The sequence below is a fragment of the Podarcis vaucheri genome (assembly GCF_965113315.1).
Source record: "Podarcis vaucheri genome assembly, chromosome: 7".
NCBI lineage: Eukaryota > Metazoa > Chordata > Lepidosauria > Squamata > Lacertidae > Podarcis > Podarcis vaucheri.
This window is the reverse complement of record NC_138765.1, coordinates 32,655,542-32,681,927: the sequence shown is the minus strand read 5'-3', so window position 1 is coordinate 32,681,927 and position 26,386 is coordinate 32,655,542. Positions and strand designations below refer to the sequence as shown.

General features: G+C 42.5%; 1 protein-coding gene across 1 annotated transcript in view; it reads left to right on the top strand.

Moving 5' to 3' along the window:
- The window catches only part of ZMYM4 (zinc finger MYM-type containing 4), a 49,277-nt gene that overhangs the window by 15,243 nt on the left and 7,648 nt on the right, over window positions 1-26,386 (top strand). The window contains 23 exon segments of the mRNA XM_082229153.1: window positions 6,026-6,071; window positions 7,642-8,163; window positions 8,827-8,894; window positions 9,266-9,436; window positions 10,219-10,297; window positions 11,077-11,329; window positions 12,364-12,538; window positions 13,548-13,760; window positions 14,487-14,637; window positions 14,754-14,869; window positions 15,763-16,038; window positions 17,062-17,212; window positions 17,650-17,822; window positions 18,255-18,444; window positions 19,691-19,834; window positions 20,054-20,091; window positions 20,336-20,480; window positions 21,576-21,697; window positions 22,578-22,746; window positions 23,759-23,812; window positions 24,563-24,742; window positions 24,938-25,032; window positions 25,619-25,790. Of these exon segments, the coding sequence (XP_082085279.1) occupies window positions 6,026-6,071; window positions 7,642-8,163; window positions 8,827-8,894; window positions 9,266-9,436; window positions 10,219-10,297; window positions 11,077-11,329; window positions 12,364-12,538; window positions 13,548-13,760; window positions 14,487-14,637; window positions 14,754-14,869; window positions 15,763-16,038; window positions 17,062-17,212; window positions 17,650-17,822; window positions 18,255-18,444; window positions 19,691-19,834; window positions 20,054-20,091; window positions 20,336-20,480; window positions 21,576-21,697; window positions 22,578-22,746; window positions 23,759-23,812; window positions 24,563-24,742; window positions 24,938-25,032; window positions 25,619-25,790 (3,703 nt within the window).

The window sequence follows — 26,386 nt, the reverse complement described above, 5'->3', positions numbered from 1 at the left end:
CCTTCAAGTGTAAAAAAATCACTGTTAGTGTTGGGGGATAATTTTGTATATCATAAAACTACATTGTTACCCTTGGCAGACAAGCCAGGAGCCAGATTACCCTTGGTAGAGAAGTCAACTCTCCTCTTTGCCATTGATGCCTACTTAGTATGAAACTCACACATGCATGGGCTTATTTTAGGTGAGGTATAGGCTGGATGAGTTTGAAATGCTTAGTGTTGAAGCAAACTGCTTTGTGTCTTATTCTGCTCTGATGTTCTTTTGTTTTTTAGCAGCTTCTTGAGTTTATTGTTACTTTTTTGACTCAAATGTACTGTGGTGTATCACAAGGATGATAATAAGGCCCAACCATAATTCAGAATATACTGCAACTGTTTTAGAGATATGCTAAATATGACTAAGTGTGCTGCCTCAGTAGAATCAACATTAAATATTTTTAACCAGACTTGAATATTATTCTTTTAGCATCTGGAGTAAAATACAAAGAAGAAAAAATGCCATCGGAGCAACAAAGAAAGCGACAGAAGAGACATAGATACTACCACCTCAAAAAGCTAAAAGGGGTGAGGAGAAATATTGCAGGGACCACACATTACATCAGAGATACATCAGATAATAAACATAAGAAATATAGCCAAAATTTAAAAATTAGGCTAACGTTGCTAAAAGAAATAGGACAAAATGTGTCCTGAGGGGAAATAAGGTGTGGTCTAAAAAGCATCTATGATCAAAAGACAAAAAAGGGACAAGGGAGAGGGAGCAGGGAGATAGATTTTAAAGCTTGTCTTTTCTTTAAAAATGCCCTATATAGTGGTACCTTGGGTTAAGTACTTAATTTGTTCCGGAGGTCCGTTCTTAACCTGAAACTGTTCTTAACCTGAAGCACCACTTTAGCTAATGGGGTCTCCTGCTGCTGCTGTACCGCCGGAGCATGATTTCTGTTCTCATTCTGAAGCAAAGTTCTTAACCTAAGGTATTATTTCTGCGTTAGCGCTGTCTGTAACCTGAAGTGTATGTAACCTGAGGTACCACTGTACTTTGTGCCCCTTACTACAGTATAGCTAATGTTATGAGGAATTCTTTTGGATCTCTAAAATCAGTCATAACAAAATTTCAAAAAAGGTTATATCTAAAACAATTTGTTACTCATACAGACAACTTAGCAGTGCAGATTAGACAGGAGCAGGATAAATTTTAGGTAGGCATTCTGAAAGACTAAAACAACTGTAAACTGTAAAGAGTATTTATATACTGCCCACTCACATAAAATATCACAGTAATATATGCAAATACTATAACTCATAAAATGCCATAAAACCATACAAAAGAATTACAAGAATGTCTCATCTTAAAGAAGAAATTAAACAATTGAATAGTCCTTTATAGTGATTACTGTCATCACTGTAAATTATTTTTATGAATCATGTTCTCAGTAACAAAAACAGAAGTAGCTTTACTAGAAAACTGAATACAGATGAGCTCATGTATTACCAATCAAAATACAGAAAATGATTTGTGTACAGAAATATAGTTTGTACTTTATTGTGCAAAAGGCCGCAAAACTCTGTGATGATTCTGAGCTGGCTCGCACATAATGCTAAGCCAGACTGTGTTTAGCATGAATGCATGTGCATGCGGACTCCCGGAGAGGAGATTGTGAGCACTTTGCTCCTCTGGTCCTGCTGCTGCTCTGCTGTGAAGTAAGCTATGTTTGGCTTAGCAGGTCCAAACTTGGGCTCCTGGTTTGCCTCATTCTAGACAGATTGTGAGCTGTAAGCAAATTTCTTAGTTTTACAGCTTTCGGGAGAATAAAAACTATGAGCCTAAGTTTAGACAACATGCTATAAGACAAACTCTGGCAGTGCAGCAGCAAGAGGACTAGGCAAGGATCATGAATGTGATCTCTCAGTCACACTTAGACATGTGCACTAAGACATAGTCTGGCTTAGCATTACATCTGAACCATTTTAGGAGATTTGGTTAAATATTGTTGATGAAAAATAAATAAAATGCTTGGTTCTGTTCATGATGGTAGAACTGAAAAATTAAAAAAGAGCACTCGAGTCAGTGCTATCACAGAGTTCAGTATAATGATCATTCTTTGAGTTTAAGGATGTTCAGTATACACTATTTACATTAGCTAGAAGATCAGTAATTAGTACAGGAAAGAGAGATAAAATTAAGGACTTCATTACATATGAGCTGAGCCCGAACATAAACCTAAGCTCATATTCTCAGTCAGAGAAGCTTGTGAGAAATGCAAAGCTCTGTTGAGTTTAGTGCTCCATCCTGTAGTATTGCTCACATGTCAAGTCTTATGTGGGAATTAGTGTTCACAAAATATTGGATCTAATCAAGTTAAGGTAAAGGGACCCCTGACCGTTAGTTCCAGTCGTGGACGACTCTGGGGCTTTACTGGCCGAAGGAGCCAGCGTTTGTCTGCAGACAGCTTCTGAGTCATGTGGCCAGCATGACTCAGCCGCTTCTGGTGAACCAGAGCAATGCATGGAAACGCCGTTTACCTTCCCGCCAGAGCAGTACCTATTTATCTACTTGCACTTTGACATGCTTTCGAACTGCTAGGTTGGCAGGAGCAGGGACCGAGCAATGGGAGCCCACCCTGTTACAAGACTATAATTCAAGCAAATTTGGAAAGTATAATGCTCACAATGTGTTGTACAAAATGTGTTGTACCAGAGACAGAAGTGAACTGTAGAGCAGGGGTCAGCAACCTAAGGCCCATGGGCCACCCCCGCTGCCCGCTCGGTCGGCTCCTGTGCGCCATACTAAACCGGCACGGAGCAGAGTGGGGAACCGCCTTCTGCAATGCTGGCCGACTTCCCATTGGCTGCAGGAAGCTCCTTCAGCCAATGGGAAGCAGCGCATGCCTCCTCCACGCTGGAAATAGCATTTGCGCATGTGTGCACGCACACACACTCTGGCCCACCGCGGCGTCTGTAGGACCGTGAACCGGCCCAAGCCACAAAAACTTTGCTGACCCCTGATGTAAAGCAAGGGGATGGGAGCAACTCTGCTATGAAGATGGGTTACATTAGTAGCTTTTTAACTAAAGAAAATAGGTGAAGATGGGGCCACAATTGAGTTGTATGAGAACATGCATGGATAGTGGATAGGGAAATGTTTTTCTCCTCATAATGCCAAAACCTACTTCATCTAGTGAAGCTGAATATCGGAAGATTCCAGTTAGACAAAAGCAGACTTGTTAACACATTGCATAAACTCCTGATTTCGCTTTCACATAAGGTAGTGACAGTCCCCAACTTGGGTTGCATTAAAAGAGAATTGGACAAATTCACGGAGGAGAATGCTATGAGTGGCTACTAACCACAATGGCTATGTCCTACTTCCACTGTTGGAGACAGTACATCTCTGAATTCCTGTTGCAGGATGTCATAAGTGAGGAGAGCGCTATTGCATCCCTGTCCTGCCTATGGCCTTCCCGTAGGCATCTGGTTGGCTAATGTGAAAACAATTTGGTCCAGATGGGCCTTTGGCCTGATCCAGCAAGGCTCTTCTTATACTCAGTGCAGCATTGGTAGTGTGATTATCCCATAAACTGTTTTATGCTCCCAGTGGAGCACATGGATAAAGTATTGAAAGTTAGGTCTTGACACTGCTGCCTTTCTACAGAGCCTCATTAAGCCTTTACTACTTTTAATCATAGATGAAATTAGCATTGTGTCTAATATGTTTGCTTTTATTCATCTACAATTACAAGAAATTGGCCTGGTTCCCCTGAATTTCTGATATTGCATCTGAATGCACCTGGTCTTTCTGAAAGATTTTTGACAGGTGAAAGTCTGACAAACCTCAAGGTATCACAAACATTTAATCTCCTTATTACTGGCGGCTGTACGCTTAGAAGTTGCTCAAAACTGGAAAGCCCCAGATGGGCCTTCCAAAGAGAGATGGTGGTCAAGAATATGGGATATTGCTCTTTCAGAGCACTCATGTTATCATCATGCATTAAGGGTTTGGCAAAACATGATAACTTTGTCATCTGGTTTCTGTTTATAAGCTTTATTAATAAATATAATGCTGGCTATTGGTACCCAGTGACTCATGGTTTATGTTGAAATGGATATTTTATGTTTATCTCGTTTTGATAGATGTCTCACAGTGTTACATTTCAATACATCACACCCTTGTTGTAATTGTAAATCTGGCTGCTAAACCTTTGTTACCTGTTATACTGTTTACATTATAACCAATAAAACTAAATACAAATACAAAAAAAAATGTCCATATATGGCCTGCAGTTTTATCATGGTTTGTTTTCTGGCAACGAACCAGCATGAGAAACCATGGCTTGTTTAAACTATGGTTTAATGCTCTGTCTGAATCCACTGGTCTTGTTTAACTGTTGTTTGTTAGAACACCCCACTCCATATGCTTGCTAAGCTACAGACACATCAGCAGCTGGAAAACAAAGCAAGCTCTGGGGAAACAAGCCATAAATTGTTTACTTATCTGTGAGACATATTTGCTGAAGAAACCATGATTGGTTTCCCTAGCTATGGCTTTGCCTTGAATGTGAGCTTAGCCATTTTAATGATGACCAATAATGCTTTATTGCATAGTATCATTTTTGGAAACATGCTGCAAAAGAGCAATCCTTTCTTTTGAACATTAACAAGTGGAGCCATAACACAAGTGACTTCAGTATCTGATGTTTCTTCATCTGTGATTGAAGAATTAACAAAGTCTGTCAGACAGAGTGAAGATGAATGAGTATGTTTGGTTGTTGGATAGGTACATGAGGGTAGGTAAATTTACTTTGGAATACAAAGCAGAATCGGACCAGAGATTATAACTTTGAAAAAAATGAATCAGAAATTAATGTTAATTGGAAGATGATGTTCCTAGAACTATAGATTTAGAGACTACAGTGGTGCCCCACAAGACGAATGCCTCGCAAGATGGAAAACCCGCTAGACGAAAGGGTTTTCCGTTTTTGAGCTGCTTCGCAAGACGATTTTCCCTATGGGCTTGCTTTGCAAGACGAAAACGTCTTGCAAGTGTTCCGATTTTTTTCGCTTCCCCCCCCCCTTTTTCTAAGCCGCTAATAGCCTTTTAGCCGCTAATCCACCAAGCCTTTAATAGCTGCTAAGCCTTTAATAGCCGCTAAACCGCTAATAGCGCTAAGCCGCTAATAGGGTTGCTTCGCAAGACGAAAAAACCGCTAGACGAAGAGACTCAAGGAACGGATTAATTTCGTCTTGCGAGGCACCACTGTATTTTCAAAGTGTGCATAAATACCTATGTTATGTTCAGGAGAAATTGACACACTGGTAGAAGATACGTTAACAGTGCTATGGGGGACACTGCAGGTTTGAAATATAAAAGCCAAAACATGAGTGTATATTCCCTGGCCAGTATGACAGAGTTATTTCCTGACTAATGGCATCTGTTAAAAGCAGACAGAGCAGAGAATAGTCAAATTTTAAAATACCAGAACACAAAATTATATGCAGGACTTAAGTTTTCATTAATGAGAGAAACACATGTTATGAGGAAACAGTTTCCTCTCACAATGTCATATTTTGATCATGTTGTGTACCAATTAATTTCCCTAGGCTCTAAAGCTTTTTTCGCTGTTCCACTGCTGTGCCTTGTGAAAATCTGATTTTACCCACTGAATTGAAGCTCGGTTAAGCAGAATCTCTTCAAATCTGATCAGATCCAATTCAGCGGGTAAGATTAATACAATCAAAATACGGGCCAAGTGAAAGTGTTGTTAAACCTATTCTGTTATAATATTTTCTACTTTGCTTGTACTTTGCTTTGATAGCTGCATTATAAAGTTGTGAGTTTTTGCACTGGGAATTTGGTAACTGGAAGAGGAAAATACTTTTCTCCTATCATGTATTTTTGTGTTTCATATTGTAAACTGCCCTGTGATTCTTGAATGAAGGAGCGGCATAGAAATTTAATATATAGATAAATAAATGAAAAATTATGTGAATAAACCAGAATAATTATATATTTCCTTTTCTCTTTGCAGTATGAAGACAAAGCTGATGCAGTTTTTGGGAGTATAGCAGAAAAACGTAAGTGCTTCTTTTATTTGTTTATTTACAAAAGATTCCTTCCTCCTCAGAAACTCCTTTCTTTATGAGCTAAAAGTTTCTGTCCCTTTCTTAAAAGATGCCAGAATCCCAGTTCCAGATGGCTTAAGTCCAGTCATTAAGTGGTGGGCTTGTAAGTAACAAAAAATATTCCAGATCATTAACTAATAACCCAGTTTGGTAGCTACTACATGTATTTCAAAATTCTGATACTGACACTTTGCAAAACTGTTGGGGGGATGCATTCTCCACCCATCTGCAGTAATTGAGGCAATTCCTGATAACCCCACAGAGAACTCTAAAATTGCAGAATGTTGCAAATTAAGAGTAGTAAGAACTAGGATGTCTGGTGAGTCAGTAAGTAGCTGTATATTGGAGGACACAAACACACACTGACCACATGTAGGCTAATAGTGTTTAAACTGGCTGTATAGACCAAAGAAAGCTATCTTAAGGTCTTGGCACAAAGCTTTCTAAAATTGTCAAATAGTGTGCAGCCTTAAAGGTGAAATGAGTGCCCCATTTTGGTTGTTATACTAGTTCATGATCAAGTCTTAAGGGTGCAGCATAAATCATGGTTTGACCCTGGCTTGTTACAATGAACTCTAGTTTATGTTAACTACAGTCTGTACTTTTTGGACATAACAGCAAATTGTTGGGGCAAAGGTGAGGAGGAAGACTGGAACCAGGAATTTTTGAGAATGGTAAGAACACAGTGGTGCCCCGCAAGACGAATGCCTCGCAAGACGGAAAACTCGCTAGACGAAAGAGTTTTCCGTTTTGGAGGTGCTTCGCAAAACGAATTTCCTATGGGCTTGCTTCGCAAGACGACAATGTCTTGCGAGTTCCTGCTGGTTTTTTCCCCTCCCCCCTTTTTCTAAGCCGCTAAGCCGCTTATCAGCTGATCCGATCAGCAGATAAGCCGCTAATAGCGCTAATCCGCTAATCCGCCAATGGGCTTGCTTCGCAAGACAAAAAACCGCTAGACGAAGAGAATCACAGAACGGATTCTTTTCGTCTTGCGAGGCACCACTGCATTGTTAATTGTTTCTTCTCAGCATACTGGAATTTTGAGTCCTCCAAAGAAGTTGATCAGCAGTATGTTCGTGACAGATTTAGGACATTATTCCATCCCCTAAAGCAGGCATGTCCAAAGTCTATTTGGGGGGCCTAATCTGGCCCGCCGGTTGGTTTATTTCATTTCCTGGGGTAAAATCCTAAAAAAAGGTCGGCAACTTTGGTTGGCCCTTTAGTCAGCCTCCACAGCCCTTCACTTCATCAAATCTTGCCCTCTTTGAAAAAAGTTTGGGCACCATTGCCCTAAAGTGTAATAAATACATTGGGGCACACATAATTATTTTTTTTACTAAGTCTCCTTCCCTCTTTCACATCCGGTCACAAGGTTGCAAAAAGCAACTTTTGAAATACAAAACATCAAAATTACAAGCTGTAATATCCAGCTGAAAGCCCAAAACAATATCTTCATCCTTATATTTGCTTGCATATTGTAAATATGTTGGTTTTGGAAAGCATCTTATTCTTCCTTCTCCAGGTGGTGAGCTTGTACCTACAGAAATGTCTGAGAAAACTGTTCACAACCTAACCCCTGCCTTCGACAGCATACCGTACAGAATGCAGAATCGAACAGGATCTACAAACTCCTTGCTGGTTGACAGTGATTACTTCTTGAACTCTGGGGATCTTACAGGGATTCCTATTGTTGGGAGTGACAATGAGGATGAGCAAACTTTTCCGGCAAAGGATAGCCTCCCTTCGCGCCCTGAAGATAGTCGGGGAGATATGAGGAGGGTTCGGGATCATGCAGTGGACAATGAGAAAGACACACAGATGCAAAATGTGATTCAGAAAGACCTCTCTTCCCCTTTTGACAAAGGGCCCTCTGTATTTAAGTCTGTTCGGAAAGATTTTAGCATAGGAAGAGATGATGCTAAAGATATTTTTTTGACAAAGGAGAAAGCCAGAGAAGGACCTTTTCAGGAGCATGACAAACGATTGGAAAAAATGCCGAAGGAAATGGATTCCAGATTGAAAAGCAGTTTCCTCGATAAATCAGGTAACACTTTGTTTGCTAAGGTTAAGCAGAGAGCAAACCTTAGGGTTTAGATTAAACTTAATGAGTTTCTGCTTATTTCAGTGAAACATCTTCAAATAAATTCCCAGTGGATTACACACCATGGGACAGATTTGTCTGCCACGCTTAATGGCAATCACTTTGCCTCATGGATGGCTGCATCTGGTTGACATACTCAGTTCCATCCACTTTTGAAAAAACTGATGAACAAAATAGTACATCAGTGATGGGGACTTCTGGGCTGGAGACTTAATTAGACCTGGCAAGGGTTCTAATTTGGCCCCTGAGTCCATTTTCCCCAAACCATGCTGACCAGTCTTACACCTGATGACATAATATGGGGCAGCTAAGTATTTTGCTGCAAAGGAATATTTTTTAAAAAATTTAACATGTGCTCCCAATTGTTCCTTGACAAGTGGGGTTCACTGACAGTGCTGTTCAACTGATTGGTGCTGACAGTGAGTGAAGTTGTTGCATGATGTTGGTTGATTGCCCACCTGTGGTTGGAGTGGGTGGAGAAATCAGAAGATCAGGATCAGGCCTGCCAGCCGAATGCAGTTCCCCACCCCTGCATTGATGTAGTAGTCCACAGGTTGCAGTGAATTGCTTTCCAAAGGGATGCTAATTGAATATGTTTTCCCCTAGTTACTAATCAAGTGGATGAAACATTACGGACACAGTTGGCACCACAAACACCAGAAACTAACTTCAGGGTAAGTCGTGGGCCTTTATTTGATTGGCATATCAAAGTGCATTTTTTTGGAATAGAAATATTGTAGAGATTTTGTTGTGCTGCTGCTGAATCCTCTGCTAATAGTTGGCTAAGTTGCCATAATGTCACAGAACGGTGGAGCTAGTCGAAGGGTCCTGGACTGTCATTCACTGAGCTGCTCTGATAGGGGCAAAGTAGAAGATGTTTCCTGACCTAGAAACTCAGGGTAACAAGGACAAGAGGAGAGATCATGGGGAAAGCTGCCAGAAAAGAGAAAAACTGGGAAAGTGGACTGTAGCTAAATTCAAAGTTAACTGGGGAAATTGTCTCCCAAATGTGTATGCTGCTGAAGTTACTGTTCTTGTGTGCTAGGAGTCTAGCTACCTGTTTGCTAATAAGGAATCCGTTGGTCAAGAGCTGGGGAATTCCTATGCACCAAATATTAGAATTAAGGAAGAGCCTTTGGACAATGACTACGATAAAGCTATTGCACCTCAGCAGGGGCTGCTGAACAAAATTAAGGATGAACCAGATAATACTGAGGTAAGATGGGACATAAACTGCCTAGCCTTGACCTGTGTCTGTGTTATAAGTGCAGCATTGGCAGCTGGGTTAAAGCTGTATGGTGAAGATATTGAGTGGTAGTAGGGGTGGGGTTGCATCTCTGTTCTTAGCTCATTGGATGCTTTTATAGTTGCCTTTAGAATAACTCTTTTTATGGAAAAGTGCAGTATCTTGGATGCATGTATAAGTGGTGCAGGGGCATGGAGGAGAGTAAAAGTAGGGATGGAGTTTGGTGAGCCATTACCATCAAACGTGGCTGACATCAGCATACTGCATAGGGAAAGTGATCTGTCATGGCATCCAACCCAATGGAGCATTATTTTATTATACATCACCTTGAGATGTTTATTTTTATTCATTTTAATTTCTATATCGCTTTACATTTTTAATAAAAATCTCAAAGTGGTTTACAGCATATTAAATCAATAAAACAATAGACGGACGATGTTCCTCCGGCCTCATGAGGAGCCTCTTTCTAGGGCTGGTGAGTTTGGGCCCCACCCCCTAGGCCAGGTGGAAAGTGTCTTGCAGGGAGCGACCTTCACACTCACAGCCAGGCAATGTTCCTCCGGCCTCATGAGGAGCCTCTTCAGTAGGGCTGGTGAGTCTGGGCCTTGCAGAAGGTGATTAGTAAATGAATTGTTAATTATTGTACTGGAGTTTGAGCACAATTATTTCAAATGTGGCCCAGGATTTACATGATAGATTGAGTACTGGTGATCACAGTGGCTGGAATTTTACCTGTAGCTGTTTTGTTTCAGGAATATGGCCAGCAGCCAAAAACTCAGGAAGGGGAACTGAAGATCAGTGCTGTGTTTTCAGTCAGTGGCAGCCCTCTTGGTAAGGAAAAGGCTTGCGCTTGCCCCTCCTGTTCTTCAGATGGCTATGCCATCCTTCAGCAATGCTTCCAGGGAAATTTACAAAAGCAAGATAAATAACAGAAATCAAAAGAATACTTTTAAATAAATTATAGCATTAAAAGCCTAGGGACATTTTAAAAAGGCTTTGCCAAAAGAAATTGTTTCATAATTTGTTAACAGCTGCCAGATTAGTGATAGCACAGACATGAAAATCTATTGAATCCTCTGCAGAAGAGGATTGGGTGCAGACAGTTTGGGATTTATTAATTATGGATAAGTCGCTCAGCGCAGAAAATCAGGACTCAGAAAGGGAGACAGAAAACTGATAATTTAATGGGGCATTGGTGGCCAGTAATTTGACTTCTTCCTGTTCATAAGTCCGGTTTCCAAAGTAGTACATAACTATATACTAATTGCCTTGGAAGAAATGGCTTTCTGTATTTGGTTTGAGCAAATGAGCAGAAGGGTAATAGTAGTGATTTGTTTATTTTATATAGGGAGGGAGGCAGAGTTCTTTTTTATGTTTTATGTATTATCTGTTATTAAAAGTCAGTAATACATTACAAAAAAAAAAATAGCAACATTGGCCCCAGGCAAACTTCTCTGGGGAGGGACTTCTAAAAATGAGGTGCAACAACCAAGAAGCTCCTCCCCACCTCTGGTCGCCACCTGCTTCTGAGGTGGAGGTAGAATACCCAGAGGAGAGCCTCTGAAGATATCCTCAATAGCAGCATATCTCTTTCCTCTCTTCTTGGTAAGCTCCACAGCTGACTTCCAATTTCCCACCTAACACACCATCCTCTGGCATGAACAAACTGCTTCCTTCAGTCCCGAGTACGGCTGTTCGGGTTTCCTGTTCAGGCTGTAAGAAGATCCTACAGAAGGGGCAAACAGCCTATCAGAGGAAAGGCTCCACTCAGCTCTTCTGCTCCACACTGTGCCTCACGGGATATACCGTACCAGCCACAAGACCACCAGCTTCTTCCAAGAAAACCTGTTCCAGCTGCTCAAAGTAAGGGCTCTGAGGCTTTGAAATGTGCTACAAATCATTCTGAATCGTTTGTGGGGAGTTTAGAAGGCATTGTGTCAAGTACATGTTATCTCACACTTCCCTTTGCTGCAGAAAGTCCACTTTGGGTGGGTGGGGTTTGGGGGGAGAGGTTTGTTGCATAAGAGCATCAACTCAGTTTTGTAACTTGGATTTGCTGGTATGTGATTGAATTCCACCCCAAATGTTGTGACAGTCTGGAAGCACCCATGTACTCAAGTCAATAAAAATAAAATGCTTGCAAAGCAGACTTTTGACACTGACGATCAGCAGGAATGGGAAAAATCTTAGCATTTTTTGCTTTTTATTCTTTTTTGTGAAAGGGAAAAGAAACATAGCACTAATATTATTATTTTGTAAACAGCCCTGGGAATGTAATTTGAATGGATGCGGGTGGCGTTGTGGTCTAAACCACTGAGCCTCTTGGGCTTCCCGATCAGAAGGTCAGTGGTTTGAACTTGCATGATGGTTGTGAGCTCCTGTTGCTCTGTGCCAGCTTCTGTCAACCTAGCAGTTCAAAAGCACACCAGTTCAAGTAGATAAATATGTACCGCTGCGGCGGGAAGGTAAAAGGCATTTCCATGCACTCTGGTTTCCGTCACGAAGCAGTTTAGTCCTGCTGGCCACATGACCTGGAAAGCTGTTTGTGGACAAATGCCGGCTCCCTTAGCCAGAAGTGAGATGAGTGCCACACCCCATAGTCGCCTTTGACTGGACTTAACAATCTTTTATAAAGATAGATAGATAAATTTTGAAGACATGTTCTGGTTGTGGGAGTGTTGATACAGAGCTTGTACATCCCTGGAAGTACCCACGAAGTAACTGAAGCTTGCCCTGGGTTTACTTCTGTGATTCAGATGTAGTCAGGCCAGGTCACACTCATTGGTACCAAATGCTGACATTTGGTATTGTAGAGAACCTCACTGGTCTGTGGAGGATGTAAATTTGTGGTTGTGAAAGTTGAACACCTGATTTCTTCCTCTTTCAAAACTGTGTAGGGAAATTCTGAATCCAAAGGATGTGATTACCGCTCAGTTTGACAACACTAACTCCAGCAAGGACTTCTGCAGCCAGTCGTGTCTATCCATGTACGAGCTGAAAAGGAAGCCTGTCGTCACCATTCACACAAACAGTATTTCCACCAAGTGCAGCATGTGCCAGAAGAATGCAGTGGTAACTGAAATCGCAAACCCTTTTTCTAAATGTTTGGTTGGTCAGGATGCCAGGTGATTAGTGAATCGGCTTTCAGTGTGGGAAAAGCCACATTCAGTGCTCACTCAGCCATGAAGCTCTGCATATTGCTTTCATCAAATCACTAGCTTGTCTGACTTCATTGGTTGGTTTCCAAGTTGCAAATTATACAATCTGCACGTGTGAGGGTGAGGGCAGGTGAGGGCAGTTATAGCCACCATGCAATAGAATCCAGTTCCAAAGAAGAGTTTTGGAGTTTGCTGTCACCAGTATGCAGATGGCATTCTCCTCTTAGCACTTGCATCTTGAACCAAGGAGGCCATTGAACTTCTGAACCTGTGTCTGGAATCAGTAATGGGTTAGGATGTGAGCAAGCAAGCTGGGATGGGGAAGGCTGTGCTAAAGTCTACTTCTTGCATATAATATTGTTTCCCACTCTCACCCCCAAGTTTCTACTGCATCATTCCAGCGGAATTCTCCTGAATCACTGAAATTCTTTGCCTTTGTGGTTCAGAAAAGCAAAAATGGGTTTGCTTGGTTGCTTAATTTTTAATCAGAATTCACGATGAAACAAAACTTGTAGCAAGTCTGGCAAGTTACTTCATTTGGGGATCTTAGAATATTGATTTTAATTTTCATAACAAATAATGTGATGCCTATCATAAGTATGATTCACTCCACAATGCCTAGTATTTCTGTTGTGAACCAACCTGAGATCTATGGATGGAGGGTAGTATACAAATTAAGTATACTATAAGTAAGTAAATTGTAAGAAATTCAAAATTTGCAAGATGCAAAATTTACTTACCTGGATTGCCAGTTTTTAAACACTTCTGTAAGTCTGTCTTGTTTAATTTAAAAAAATCAAAGGGAGTTGGTAGGTGGGAGGGGGAAATGCTGTAATCCACTAGATTTTTTAAAATGCATAATTATTTTGAGAGAAAGAACGCCTTGGAATACTCCCATGTAATGTTTTTTTTTGCTCTCTCAGATTCGGCATGAAGTGAATTACCAGAATGTTGTGCACAAACTCTGCAGTGACGCCTGCTTCTCCAAGTTCCGCTCAGCAAACAACTTGACCATGAACTGCTGTGAGAACTGTGGGGGTTACTGTTACAGTGCCTCAGGCCAGTGCCACATGCTTCAGATCGAGGGGCAGTCCAAAAAGTTTTGCAGTTCAACGTGTGTCACTGCATACAAACAGGTCTGTGCTTTGTTTCTTTGGTTCCTGGTGTGTGTTGCTGTTACTGTTTTAAATCATTATTTTAATGCACACTAGGCTTGCGTGGAGCCTCAACCCTATAGCTTATAATATGAAACTTGTTTATAGTTGTGTCTGTGGAGAGCAGCCAGATAAGGGAGGCGAGGGAGTGCTTTCAACATAAAGGCCAGAATTCTACTTTCCTTCTATTGACACAAGGAGAAAATTTGAGAGAACCTGTAGTGGGAAGGAAAGGGGAGCTTACCACCAGTTTTTATTTCTCCGGGCCAGATGGGCATTGGCCATGCTGCACAGGCGAACAGCTCTGGGTACAGGGGAGAGAATTTTGCATTCTGAACCTGCTGCAGGCTCATCCCCTCACAAAGTGACTTTCCTGGGAAAGTCTGAGAAACCTGGAAACCTGAGTCTTAGACAGTCATGTAGTTCAGCCCCTAGAAACAAATTGGGCTGGTTTTGTTTCCTATTGTAAAAGATACTGTTGCAAGTCTATGACTCTTTACTTTGGCATCTTTGACTCCTTTTTGGAAACCACTTGAAGATGTTTTATGTATAGTGAGCAGTGTGTAAATTGACTTAATAAATACTAAGCTCACTTTTGTTTTGTGTATGTGACACACCTATTTCTTTCACCTGCAAGTGGGCTATGTGGGCAAGTGAACTGTTTCTGCTCTCAGAATTGGGAAAAATCTGTTGTTCCTCTTCCTACAGAAGTCAGCAAAAATCACTCCCTGCGCACTGTGTAAATCTCTGAGATCTTCAGCTGAGATGATTGAAAGCACAAATAATGTGGGGAAAACAGAGCTCTTTTGTTCTGTGAACTGCTTGTCAGCACACAGAGTTAAAATGGTCACATCTTCAGGTAAATGTTGTGTTGTCCTTTTCATATATACACTTTCTGAAATCAAGAGACCTTAAAGCACATTAAATTTCTTACGTTATTATTTTTCTGTTATTATTTGTTTTTCTCTCTGGCAGGTGTCCAGGTTCAGTGTAACAGCTGTAAGACCTCAGCCATCCCTCAGTATCACCTCGCTATGTCAGATGGCAGCATACGCAATTTTTGCAGCTATAGCTGCGTGGTGGCTTTTCAGGTATGTCCTGTTTTCCAGTTTAGTTACTCAATTGGCTTGTCAGATGTGCTAGTCTCATTCCCCTTCCTGGACTTGTGGCCATTGCCAATCTTTCCTTGGGCATACTCCCTCTCCTTTTGACCACTAGCTTCTCCATTGCTATGTTTCATCCTGATAAGAGTGCTAATACACTTAATAGACTTAGTGCAGAGATGTGTCAGTTAAATTATAGTAATCATAATAATTAATAATATAATATTTAACGTAAAAATTGTTTGCTATGAAGGATCTTGAAGTGGTTTCATAATATGCACACCTGCACACACACATAGAGTAAGCTCTCAACTTGCACATATTTAACTTGTGCACGTTCAGTTTTATGCGCTTGGCATTAAAAAAAAATAGAAAGGGGGAGGGCATCTGGGGGGAAAACAACTGCATATATAAAAACAATTTCAAATCCAACACGGATTCCAACTAGGATAAAACTTCTCCACTTTGAAGGCTTGCTGAAAGAGGAAAAAAAACTTCAACAGGTACCAAGAAGACAATGGAGATGGTATAACACTGGTATAACCTCTGTGATATAATGCAGACTTCTGTGTCTTCATTTGTTCTCCATGATTTTCTTTTCTGAGATCAGTTTCCCAAGAATTAAGAGTTCTGTTTTCCACAGATGGAGAACAATTAAAAGGAAGGAAAAGCATGGAGACTTGGGATAGGTTGGCTGTGGGGCAGGGAATTGGGGTGGTGGGGTGTACCTCCAGAGATTAGCAGGCTGCTATTGCAATCCTTATTAAAATTGCTAGCTCCTCCCTGGAATTTTGAAACGGTGACCCTATGCTAGGAACCCCTCAAACTTGGCAGAAAATCCTGTTGATGCAAGGTTTTTCCATCCCCTGTTGCTTTAACAGAACTTGTTCAACAAGCCTGCAGGAATGAACTCGTCAGTGGTGCCCTTGTCACAGGGCCAAGTGATTGTCAGTATCCCCTCAGGAGCCACGGTTTCAGCAGCGGGCAGCACTACCTCCACAGTTTCCCCCAGCTCGGTCAGCAGCTCAGCCGCAGCTGGTCTCCAGAGACTCGCCGCTCAGTCCCAGCAAGTTACCTTTGCCCGCACTGTCGTCAAACTCAAGTGTCAACACTGTAGCCGCCTGTTTGCAACCAAGCCTGAACTGCTCGATTACAGGGTAATTGGCACCTGCCAGTTGTTGTTGTTCACAGACCTCTTGAAGCCGGACACGTGGGTGCTCTAATTGTGGACCAGACTCCCAGTGACAGGCAAGGCTGTGTGTATTCCATGCTTAATAATAAGTTTTAAAATACACTGCAGCAAGGAAAGCTGACATTTGTATACAAAATGCAAAGTGGGCTGATATCCCCTTTTGTATAATTCTTTGACGATTCTTTTTTGGGGCAAATTTATTCAGCCATATATTTGAGTTCTGAGATTTCAACAGACATTGGCCACACACTTTTGAGCGTATCTTTACCTCCACAAGTTGTAGGAAGTTGTTATTTTTCTTATATGAAATAAGATTTTCTGCTTTTTTAAAAAAATTTACGTTCACTACCAGCATTGGCACCTCAGGGGACTCTTGGCGCATTTTGATACTCCTCCCTGTCCCCCACTTTTGAGAAAATGGACTTTAAATGACAGCAGCAGCAGTAACAGCTTCTCTATCACCAAGGTAGCCAAGAGAATGCCCATGCTTCCACCATAGTCACTAGAAATATTTTTTCAATGTAGATTTAAAAAATAATAATTAAGCCTTTGTAGTTGCTTTGACAAACTGCAATGGTGACAGAGGCAGTGCCTGGCATTAAGATGTTGGCCCTGAGAGTGCTAGGCTCTGACAAGAAGACCCCCCTTGGTTCTTAGAGCCCAGAAAAGGCAGAGTCATAGTGGTCACCAACCAGGTTTCATGGCAGATGGACAGCAGGTTGGACCGATGAGGGACTCTTCTGAGTTCTGGGGCCTCAGCCAGGGCCCAGCTTAACTGACCACTGGTGTCAGGCCTGCCCACTATTCTACTCTAGGCTTTTCTCGCACTTCTGTGGGATGGTGGCTTTTTACTCAGCCCTGATTTGCATTTAATGGAAGTGGGCAAATTTGCATTCCCACTGAAGAAGGATGAGGTGGCATGTCCTCTCCTGAATCAGCCAGGCATTGGAGGATTCAGTTTGACCAAAGTATTCTTGCTTAATTGCAGGGTAAAATGTTCCAGTTCTGTGGCAAGACCTGCTGCGATGAGTATAAGAAGATAAATTGTGTCATGTCGATGTGTGAATACTGCAAGATTGAGAAGATTATCAAAGAGACTGTGCGATTCTCAGGCATTGACAAGTCATTCTGTAGTGAAGGTAAGAAGGGACAGATCTGGAGTGTGTATTTCAAACTTTAGTCCCAAGGCATTTTGGTCCAAGACCTTGGAGCTTCCTATTGCCACAGGAACAGGGCTCTGTTGAGGATTTAGCAATCCTCAATCCTGAAATGTGAATTTGAGGTTACATTTTGACAAGGGTTGTAAAACCACATGGTTTGGGATCTAAATTTATCCAATTCGTTGAGGAGCTAGTCTATTAATTACAAGGGCAAAATAGCCTGTTGCTTATTCTTAAGTCAATATGTCACAAAGTAGTGTTTAGGCAGTAGCCATATGTTACTGCTTGTGGCTGCTTTGTTCACAAGGGATGTTTGTGCTGCCTGTTATTTGTGTATATTGTCCTACTTTGAGAACTGGAGTAGAGGGGGGGGGGAATCTTAATTGATTGCTGTTTGTTCTCTTGTGCTGTTCCAGGCTGCAAGCTGCTGTATAAGCACGACTTAGCCAAACGTTGGGGAAACCACTGTAAGATGTGCAGCTACTGTTTGCAGACATCTCCCAAGCTGGTTCAGAATCATTTTGGGGGCAAGGTGGAGGAGTTCTGTTCAGAAGACTGCATGTCAAAATTCACAGTTTTGTTTTATCAGGTAAGCTGCTCTGGAGTTCAAACATGTCTTAAAAATTGCTGGACCGATGGTCTTGCCTTGGTAATGGACTGGATAAGAGCCAACAAACTGAAGCTCATTCCAGATAAGATTCAGCACTGTTAGTGGGTGGTTTCCTAGACTGGATGGATGGGAGGCTGCCTGCTCTTGATGGGGCTATGATCCCTCTGAAGGAGTGGGTATGTAGCTTGGGGATTCTTCTGGATCCTTTGCTGTCACTTGAGGCTTAGGTGACCTCAGTGGCAAGGAGGCCATATGTTATTTGTGTCAGCAGGATTTTTCACAGGATGCAAACCAACTACAATAACAAAGTCATTTGAGAAAAGCAGTCAGACATGTATGAACAATATATATTTTTTTACTTTTAAAAAATAACAATATGCACATTGTACTCTCTTTTTCTCTTCTTTGTAGATGTCCAAGTGTGACAGCTGCAAAAGGCAGGGCAAACTTGGCGAGTCCTTGAAATGGCGAGGGGAAATTAAGCATTTTTGCAACTTGCTTTGCATTTTGATGTTTTGCAATCAGCAGTGTGCATCAGATCCACCGCCACCTCCACCTCCTCCACCGCCGCCACCCCCACCCCCACCTCAGAACAATACAGGTAAAAGAAGGCCTGCTGCTATTATGGATGCCGGAGAAGCTGTAGGGACATCAGCGACAAGCAAATCCCATATCAATGAGTGTAGCATGCCTGGGGTGCTTCCTTTGTGTTTCTTTCAACTGAACAGCAGACTGGACATGAATCTAACTGGACTAGGCTGGTGATAGGAACAGATTTCAACCAATATTCCTCCAGTGAAGGAGAATCCATCACCTCCCAAGGGAGGCTTTTCCACTGCTGAACAGCTTTTACTGTCAGAAAGTTCTTCCTGATGTTTAGTTGGTATCTCCTTTCTTGTAACTTAAAACCATTGGTTTGGGTCCTCTGGAGCAGGAGAAAACAAACTTGCTCCATCTTCCATTTGACAGCCCTTTATATATTTGAAGGTGGCCATCACCTCTCATCTCAGTCTCCTCTTTACCAGGCTAAACATGCCCAATTCCCTTAACCATTCCTTATGAAGCTTGGTTTCCAGACCTTTGATCATCTTGGTAACCCTTCGCTGCACATGTTCTAGCTTGTCCATATCTTTCTTAAATTGTGGTTCCCAGAACTGGACACAGTACTCCAGCTGTGGTCTAAAAAGCAGGACTATTACTTTCCTTGATTGGGACAGTATTCTTTTTTTAGGCAGGTGTGTGTAGGATTGCAGCAATAATGGTGTTTTGTATTCTTCTGAACAAAAAGGAGACTCATATCCTGGATAAAATCATCCAGTCCTGGCATATAGTCATATCTGCTCAAAGTTCCTTTCCCCCCAACTTAAGTCACTATTTTAGTTTTCAAAGCTATAAAGATAACAGGGTTTGCCCGATAAACATTTTAATTGACTTTTCACTCAGAAACGGAGCCCACAAGGAAATGTGCTTAGCTGCCATTAATTCCAGATAAAAGTTGTTTGACTATCACTACATCTACAGTTTAATTAACATTCTACTCTTCTATTGTGTGTTATTTTGTGACCAGACAAAACAAGCTAATTTTTTTAAAAAACTTAAGTATGCACAGTTAAATGGTTCAAATAGGGCTAAATTGGGAAGGTCACTGACAATTAGCAACAATGAGATTTCATTTCTATTTTCATTGCCACTATGATAGAGCGGGTAAAGTTTAGTTAAGGGGGTGCAAATGTATTTATGACCTAACTACTGCATCTGTAGAGAAATAGAGTGATTGACGTATAAATATTGTCTCCTTGTGCCATTCACATTACACTACTTCATCTCATTCTGCTTCCTCTACCTAGCAAATCTTTCCATGGCACCAACGTCCTCGGTGGGCCCCCCTCCGTCTCTCAGGAAGGATTCTACTCCAGTTATAGCAAATGTGGTGTCCCTGGCCAGTGCTCCTGCTGCCCAGCCCACCGCCAATTCCAATAATGTTTTGCAAGGTAAGGCAGCGATAAATGCACTTCCTGGTGTGTGTGTGTGTGTGTCTCTCACACATACACATCTATGCAAATTTACATTTTGTTGTTGTGGAAAGCAACAAGCATGGCCCTAAGAAAGTTGCTTAATGCCCCCTTTTTGTAATCCCCAGAAACTAGAACTAGTCATGATATTCTGAAGAGCGGCAAACAAATTTCCTGCTTTCCCTCCCCCTTTAACAGGTGCAGTTCCTACTGTGACAGCAAAAATTATTGGAGATGTAAGTTTTTCAAGAAAATTTCTGGGACATCTAGTAAAGTATTTATTTATATATTACACCCACACACTCACTGCTCAAAGTCTTTGGGCACTTTTGCACTGTATGTAGAGGGGGAGGTTTAGAGGCAGTGGAAGTGAAAGAAGTGGCGGCTTAGTGGGCTGGTAACTAGGACTAGCTGATCTTAGCATGACATTTACGAAAGGCAGCAAAGAGTTATTGTACCTCATTTTCTGCCCTGAACCAGGCAAGTACTCAGACGGATGCTTTGAAGCTTCCTCCTTCCCAGCCTCCCCGACTTCTCAAGAACAAAGCCTTACTGTGCAAGCCTATAACACAGACCAAGGCCACCTCTTGCAAGCCTCATACGCAACACAAGGAATGCCAGACAGGTATGTGATACAGAAATGGCATGTGCAGTTGTTCTGAGAGGGAGACAGAGAGATGTGAATCTAAAAACTTGTGTAAGCACTTCTTGTTGTGACCAGCTAAAATATCACGAAGTAGTGAGCAAGTAGGGGAGCGTATTGGATGCAGCTGTGGAAGATGAAAAAGTTCCATTCAGCAACGGTTTTAAAAAAACAGACCTTCAATACCATATTGCATCGTATAGTACCCAGGGGAGTATTTCTGTTCAAGTGATTAGTCAGCCTAGAACTGGGGCCTTCTTTTGCACTAAAGGTTCCAGGGAGAAAGAAACAATGATATATTTCCCTTTGGAAATGTAAAAACAAGTAGTTATTTCGATTTCTCTCAGTGGGTTCTCTGAATTTTTACCATTGCAATATGTTGGAACTTCGCAAGCCAGAGAGCAGAAGTTAAGAGAAACATCATGGTCCTTACATTAGGAAAGTAGTATCTTAATTTTAGAGGCCCAATTAGGTGGCATTGCCCAGTGCGTGGAGGGCATATCTTCTTCTGTAGGCAAAGACCCACCATTAATGGTAAATGGTCTTCTGTATCCCATGTATGCATTTCTTATGTATGATACAACCATCTTCTGTATGTGTGAATAAGTGTAGTAGAGAACAGGGCAGCCCCAGCAATCGAACTCATAATGAATTTTTCACATGTTCCCCCTTTGTTTATGGCAACCCATGAACAAGTGAAAATTCCAGCACAGAATCAAGCTGGCTTTCAGCTTTGGCCAACTTAGTACCCTCTAGATGTTTTGAACTACAACTTGCATTACAACCATGCTGCCTTGGACTGATGGGAGTTATAGTCCAAAACGTCTGATGGATGCTAGGTTGACAAAGGCTGGCCTGGTCATATGCTGTGTTCCCTGGCTTGGAATAATCATGTAAGAATTGCATGGACAGAAGAGTCCCAGAGAACATATGTGGATGCATCCACATAGAAAGGGGTGGTGTGTTAGGAGCAGCAGTTGTGGTTAGCAAAGAAAAGTTAACAGCTTGTTGAGAGAGATGAATGAACAGCTGGCTTCTCTTCTCCAAGGATCATGCCTTTTATTTTTAACATAACAGAAGAAGAAGAAGAAGTTCCACCCAAAATAATCATGGTGCCTGTTCCTGTACCAGTGTTTGTGCCAGTTCCTCTCCACCTCTTCACCCAATACACACCAGTTCCGCTGGGAATGCCAATACCCGTAAGTGATGTGTTTGGCACCTTGGCTTTTGGACAGTGGCTTTGAAGGTTGAGCTCATTGGGTCAGCTTGTGGCCAGCCTGGACAATGCCGAATGTCTCAGCATGAGTGTCTGTGGTGGGGCTGAAGTAAGCCCCACATCCAGTGCAAGTCAGTTCATTGCACTCATGATCTGGGGAGAGCTCAGTGGGAGAGACGCCTACCTGAAAGCTTGGAAAGCTACTGCTAGTCAGTGTAGACAGTAGAGGACAAATGGTATTGACTCAGTATTAGGCAGCTTCCTAATCTCTTAACACCAAAGGCATCATTTGTGTTAAGTGATGCTATGTACTCCAGCAAAAGAGTATCAGAATTGTCTTGCTGGATCAGACCAGGGTTTCCATAGTTGAAGGAATCCCAGCAACCAAGAGGCACTAAGCGGTGCTCTGGAAATTGGTGAGTGGTTTGTTGGTGCACTGTGAATTACCTTCTGCCCACCTTTTCTTTAGAGGCCTGAGAGGTGGAAAATAAACCACCTAGTCGGGATCATGGGATAGGCCTTGCTTACACCCAGTTAGTGGCTGGCTCTTAACTGAAGCCAACAGTTTAAAAAGGTTTACCTTTGCTTGATAACCCATCAGAGACAGGATTCTCTTGAGATGGCAAGGACCTTGTTTGAGGAGGCTCAAGATGGGCAATTACAGCTTTGAAAGCTGGTAGGATGCAAGTGGAGTTGTGTGTATTTGTTACTGATATGCATCACCCAGAGAATATTTCTCTAGCTTGCCCTCCTCCCCATGGAGACTTCTTCTTTGTGTGTGTTCTACCCACAAAATGTTGTTGTGTGTTCCCTGCTATAGGATCTTTTCATCTGCACAAATCAAACCTCTCCCCCACCCCCAGGTCCCAGTTCCTATGTTGGTTCCATCTGCTCCGGAGAATACTGGCAAGGCAATAGAAACCATTCCAGACATCAAGGAGAAGAGCTCCGCCAATGCATTTGAGGCAGATCTCCTCCAGATGGCAGAAATGATCGCAGAGGATGAGAAGGATAAAGAACACTCTAGAGGAGGTGCAAGGCTTTTTTTAAAAAAGGAAATCTGAGGAGCTGGTGAATGGGGATGGGAGAAAGAGAGGAGGGGAGAGTGACTGCAGTGGAGGGGTTGGGGAGGGAACCTTCCTGGGGAAGTTGTATTTATACATCCAGATTTCTATTTCATAGGCTTATTCCTTTTGATTCTATCAGAAGGGTTCTGTATAAATCTCTCCAAGAGAAGACCACATTGAAATGGAGTGATCTACCCCCTTCCAGTTTTGCAAATTGAAGCAATTCTGCCACTAAACAGTTTTACACAACTCACATATTCCAGGGGAATCTGGAGTTGGGGCTGTTGAGGTGGGAGAAGGAGAAGGACAAAAATAGTTTTATGGGAGGGGTGGGTAGGAGCTGTTCTCCCTCATGAAGTTTTGCATACCTACCAGTAGCCCATTTTAAGTAAACTGCCTGGAAATAATGTATGAAACCTGCTTTATAAATGTTTAAATAAAGGAAATTAGGCAAGATTAGGCATCCTGACTGACACTCAGCCCTGAACAGGCTTGATCTCAGTGTTAGAACACCTGCTTTGCATGCAGAAAGTCCAGGTTCAGTTCCCACCACCTCCAGCTATAAAGGTCAGGAGGACCTTTCTCTGCCTGAGATCCTGGGAAGCTATTGCTATTCAAAGTTGGCAGTCATGGGATAGGTGTACTAGTGGTCTGTCTTAGTACATGGTACAGATGGATAGCCGTGTTGGTCTGCCATAGTCAAAATAAAAAAATTCCTTCCTGTAGCACCTTAAAGACCAACTAAGTTAGTTCTTGGTATAAGCTTTCGTGTGCATGCACACTTCTTCAGGTGAAGAAGTGTGCATGCACACGAAAGCTTATACCAAGAACTAACTTAGTTGGTCTTTAAGGTGCTACAGGAAGGAATTTTTTTATTTAGTACATGGTAGTTGAATATGGAGTCAATGTTTTCGGTGGTTGGTGCTTTTGGTCTGGCAATGTTGGTATACCTGTATTTTTTTCTTCATTTGTTTCAGGCTCTCAAACATCTGAGCATGAGCTGTTCCTCGACCCTAAGATATTTGAAAAAGGTTGGTGCTTACTTGCTCCACTTAGCAAATACGCTCACATCTACTGTATAATTTTGGAAAGTAGCTTGTTCACTATGTGAACAGGTATCGTAACCAAATTTTGCATGATGGATCCTGAGATTGAGGAGCAGCCTTCTGTCTATGTTTGGATATAATTGGATACTATTTTGAATCAAAATGGCAGACTGAACCTATTGAAAACAGACTGATTTGAAGCATTGATTTCAAAACTGCACTGATTATATATGCATGCCCAATATGAGACCCCCCTCCACTCATACCTTACTTGGAGAGTGAGCATGTAAAAGTGCATCAGCTTTTATAATGTTTCTCTGCATAGTTAGCAGACATGACCCACAGGACAGAACCAGATCTAATCTTAATTTGTTCTTAAGTTACAGCTGGGTAAATATTTGGTTGAACATTTGGGAGACACTTTGAAAGCAGAGCACAATGAAAAGAAATACCACGGGGCAAAGGTGGCTTCTCCCTTGCTTGAGATCTTCAAGCAGAGACTGGGCAGCCACCTGTTTGAGATCCTCTAAGTGTCAGTTTTCCTACATTGAGCCATGGGGGTGGACTATGCTTCCCTTTTGACTCTTGCAAAATTCTGTGGCTCTTGCTTGCCAAAGGCAGCCGGGCTCGTGACTCCTCACATCCTTGAATGTCCTAATAGGCTGTGCTCTGTCTCTGCCTGCTGGGCTTCTCTTCCTGAGCACCACCTGTCTCTCTCTCCCCTCTCAATTACAGACCAAGGCAGCACATACAGTGGCGACTTAGAGTCCGAAGCAGTGTCGACCCCTCACAGCTGGGAGGAGGAGCTGAACCACTATGCCTTACGCTCAAATACGGTGCCTGAGCCTGACCCCGAGCCGAGGCAATTCTCCAAAGGAGAGCTGGAGCAGGACCTGGAGGCTGATTTCCCTTCAGGTTTGTCAGCCAGAGAAGAAAAGGCTCTTGGGTGTGGAATGTGCTATGGGCCTTTTGCCCCCATGCTGCTGGTAACTTTTTAACCCTCGCCCTCTGTTCTGGGAGCAGCCTGCTATCCCGGGAGGCACCAGTTGGCAGCACAGCTCTTGCTGCTGCAACTTTCCCACTAAATCTCTGCTTTTGTTTAAAAACTAGACTCCTTTGACCCGATCAGCAAAGGGCTGGGTCTTCACTCACGTGCGCGAGCAAGGCGGAGACACAGAGACGGTTTTCCACAGCCAAAAAGGAGGGTAAGGAATGCCGTTGCTTTTCCTGCTGCTTATTTGTTACAAGCCTACGACATTTTGGGGTGAGGTATTCAGGGTGAAGGGCCTTCCTCCGTTTCCCCAGGCTTCTTGACTCTCTCCTACCCCACCCCAAAGTTTCCCTTCCTCATTTGCCCCTTCTCAAAGAAAAGCCCCTAGATGAGGTCAGGAGTGTGGAGATTGCATATGTCTCTTTAGTTTCTCGCCCACAAAACTGTGTCTCAATTGAGAGCAGGAATAGGAAACAGGTAATGCAACTTCTGATGCATTTGCTCCCCCATCCCCAGTCATGTGGTTCTTGGTCACCTTCTCCCTTCCAGGGGAGGATTTAAGGACAGTGGCAGGCCAGGATCTTCATTCCCCAAACATAATCCAGTTCCATAGGCATTGATTTCATCAGCATACGTTGAGGAGGAGGAACGATGCTCCCTGATTTGGCCACTGCTTGCCAATCCTGAATATAGATGGCTTACCGGAGGTGTGTTTGGTCCAGAAACCATTTACCTCCCTCTGTGACTAAGCAAAGCAATGCCTTTGTTGGGCCCTTGCACACACTTTGGTTTTCCTTCAGGGGAGGAAGAAGTCCATAGTAGCTGTGGAGCCCCGGATGCTTGTGCAGAGCTCATACCCAGGCTGTTCCGTTTCCGGGATGAGTCTCAAGTATATGTATGGGGTGAATGCCTGGAAGAACTGGGTCCAGTGGAAAAACACACAGGAAGAGCAAGGAGATCTCAAATTTGGAGGTAATGCTTTTAAAAATAAGAATTAATACTTTACGCTTCATTGAACCATGGAGGATGAAGAGCTGACCCTGGGTCTTTCAGCAGAATAATCCTGGAAGGATGGGATGGGTGGATCAGATCTCATTGTATGTATTGCATGGTCCTGGAAGTGTGCCAGACATGGCTTTTAACACACTGCTCCTTAAATGCACTACTTGGAAACAAGCCCTATTGATTTAAATGGAATCTGCTCAGTTGCAATGAATTAATTGGGCATTGGAGATTTGGGATTCCAGGATACCGGTTCATAGGCTCAACAAGAATGCCTATGCAGAATACTCTGGGTCTTTGTTTGGGTGAGACTGTTATGTTCCCAAACCTGAGACCTAAGTTTAATTCACACAAGCTACCAACAGGCCATCACCAAATTTTCTCCTGTTCCAGGTTCCTCTGAAACCCACCATTTGAAGTGAAATAGATTTCCTCAGACTCTCCCTCTGATGTCAGTACATGTCATCAGCAGTGATCGTGCATATGATTTTATTTGCATTGAATTCATCCCCCCCCCTTTATTGCACAGCTAGTGCATAGCTGCTGTAGCTAATTAAAAGCTGTAC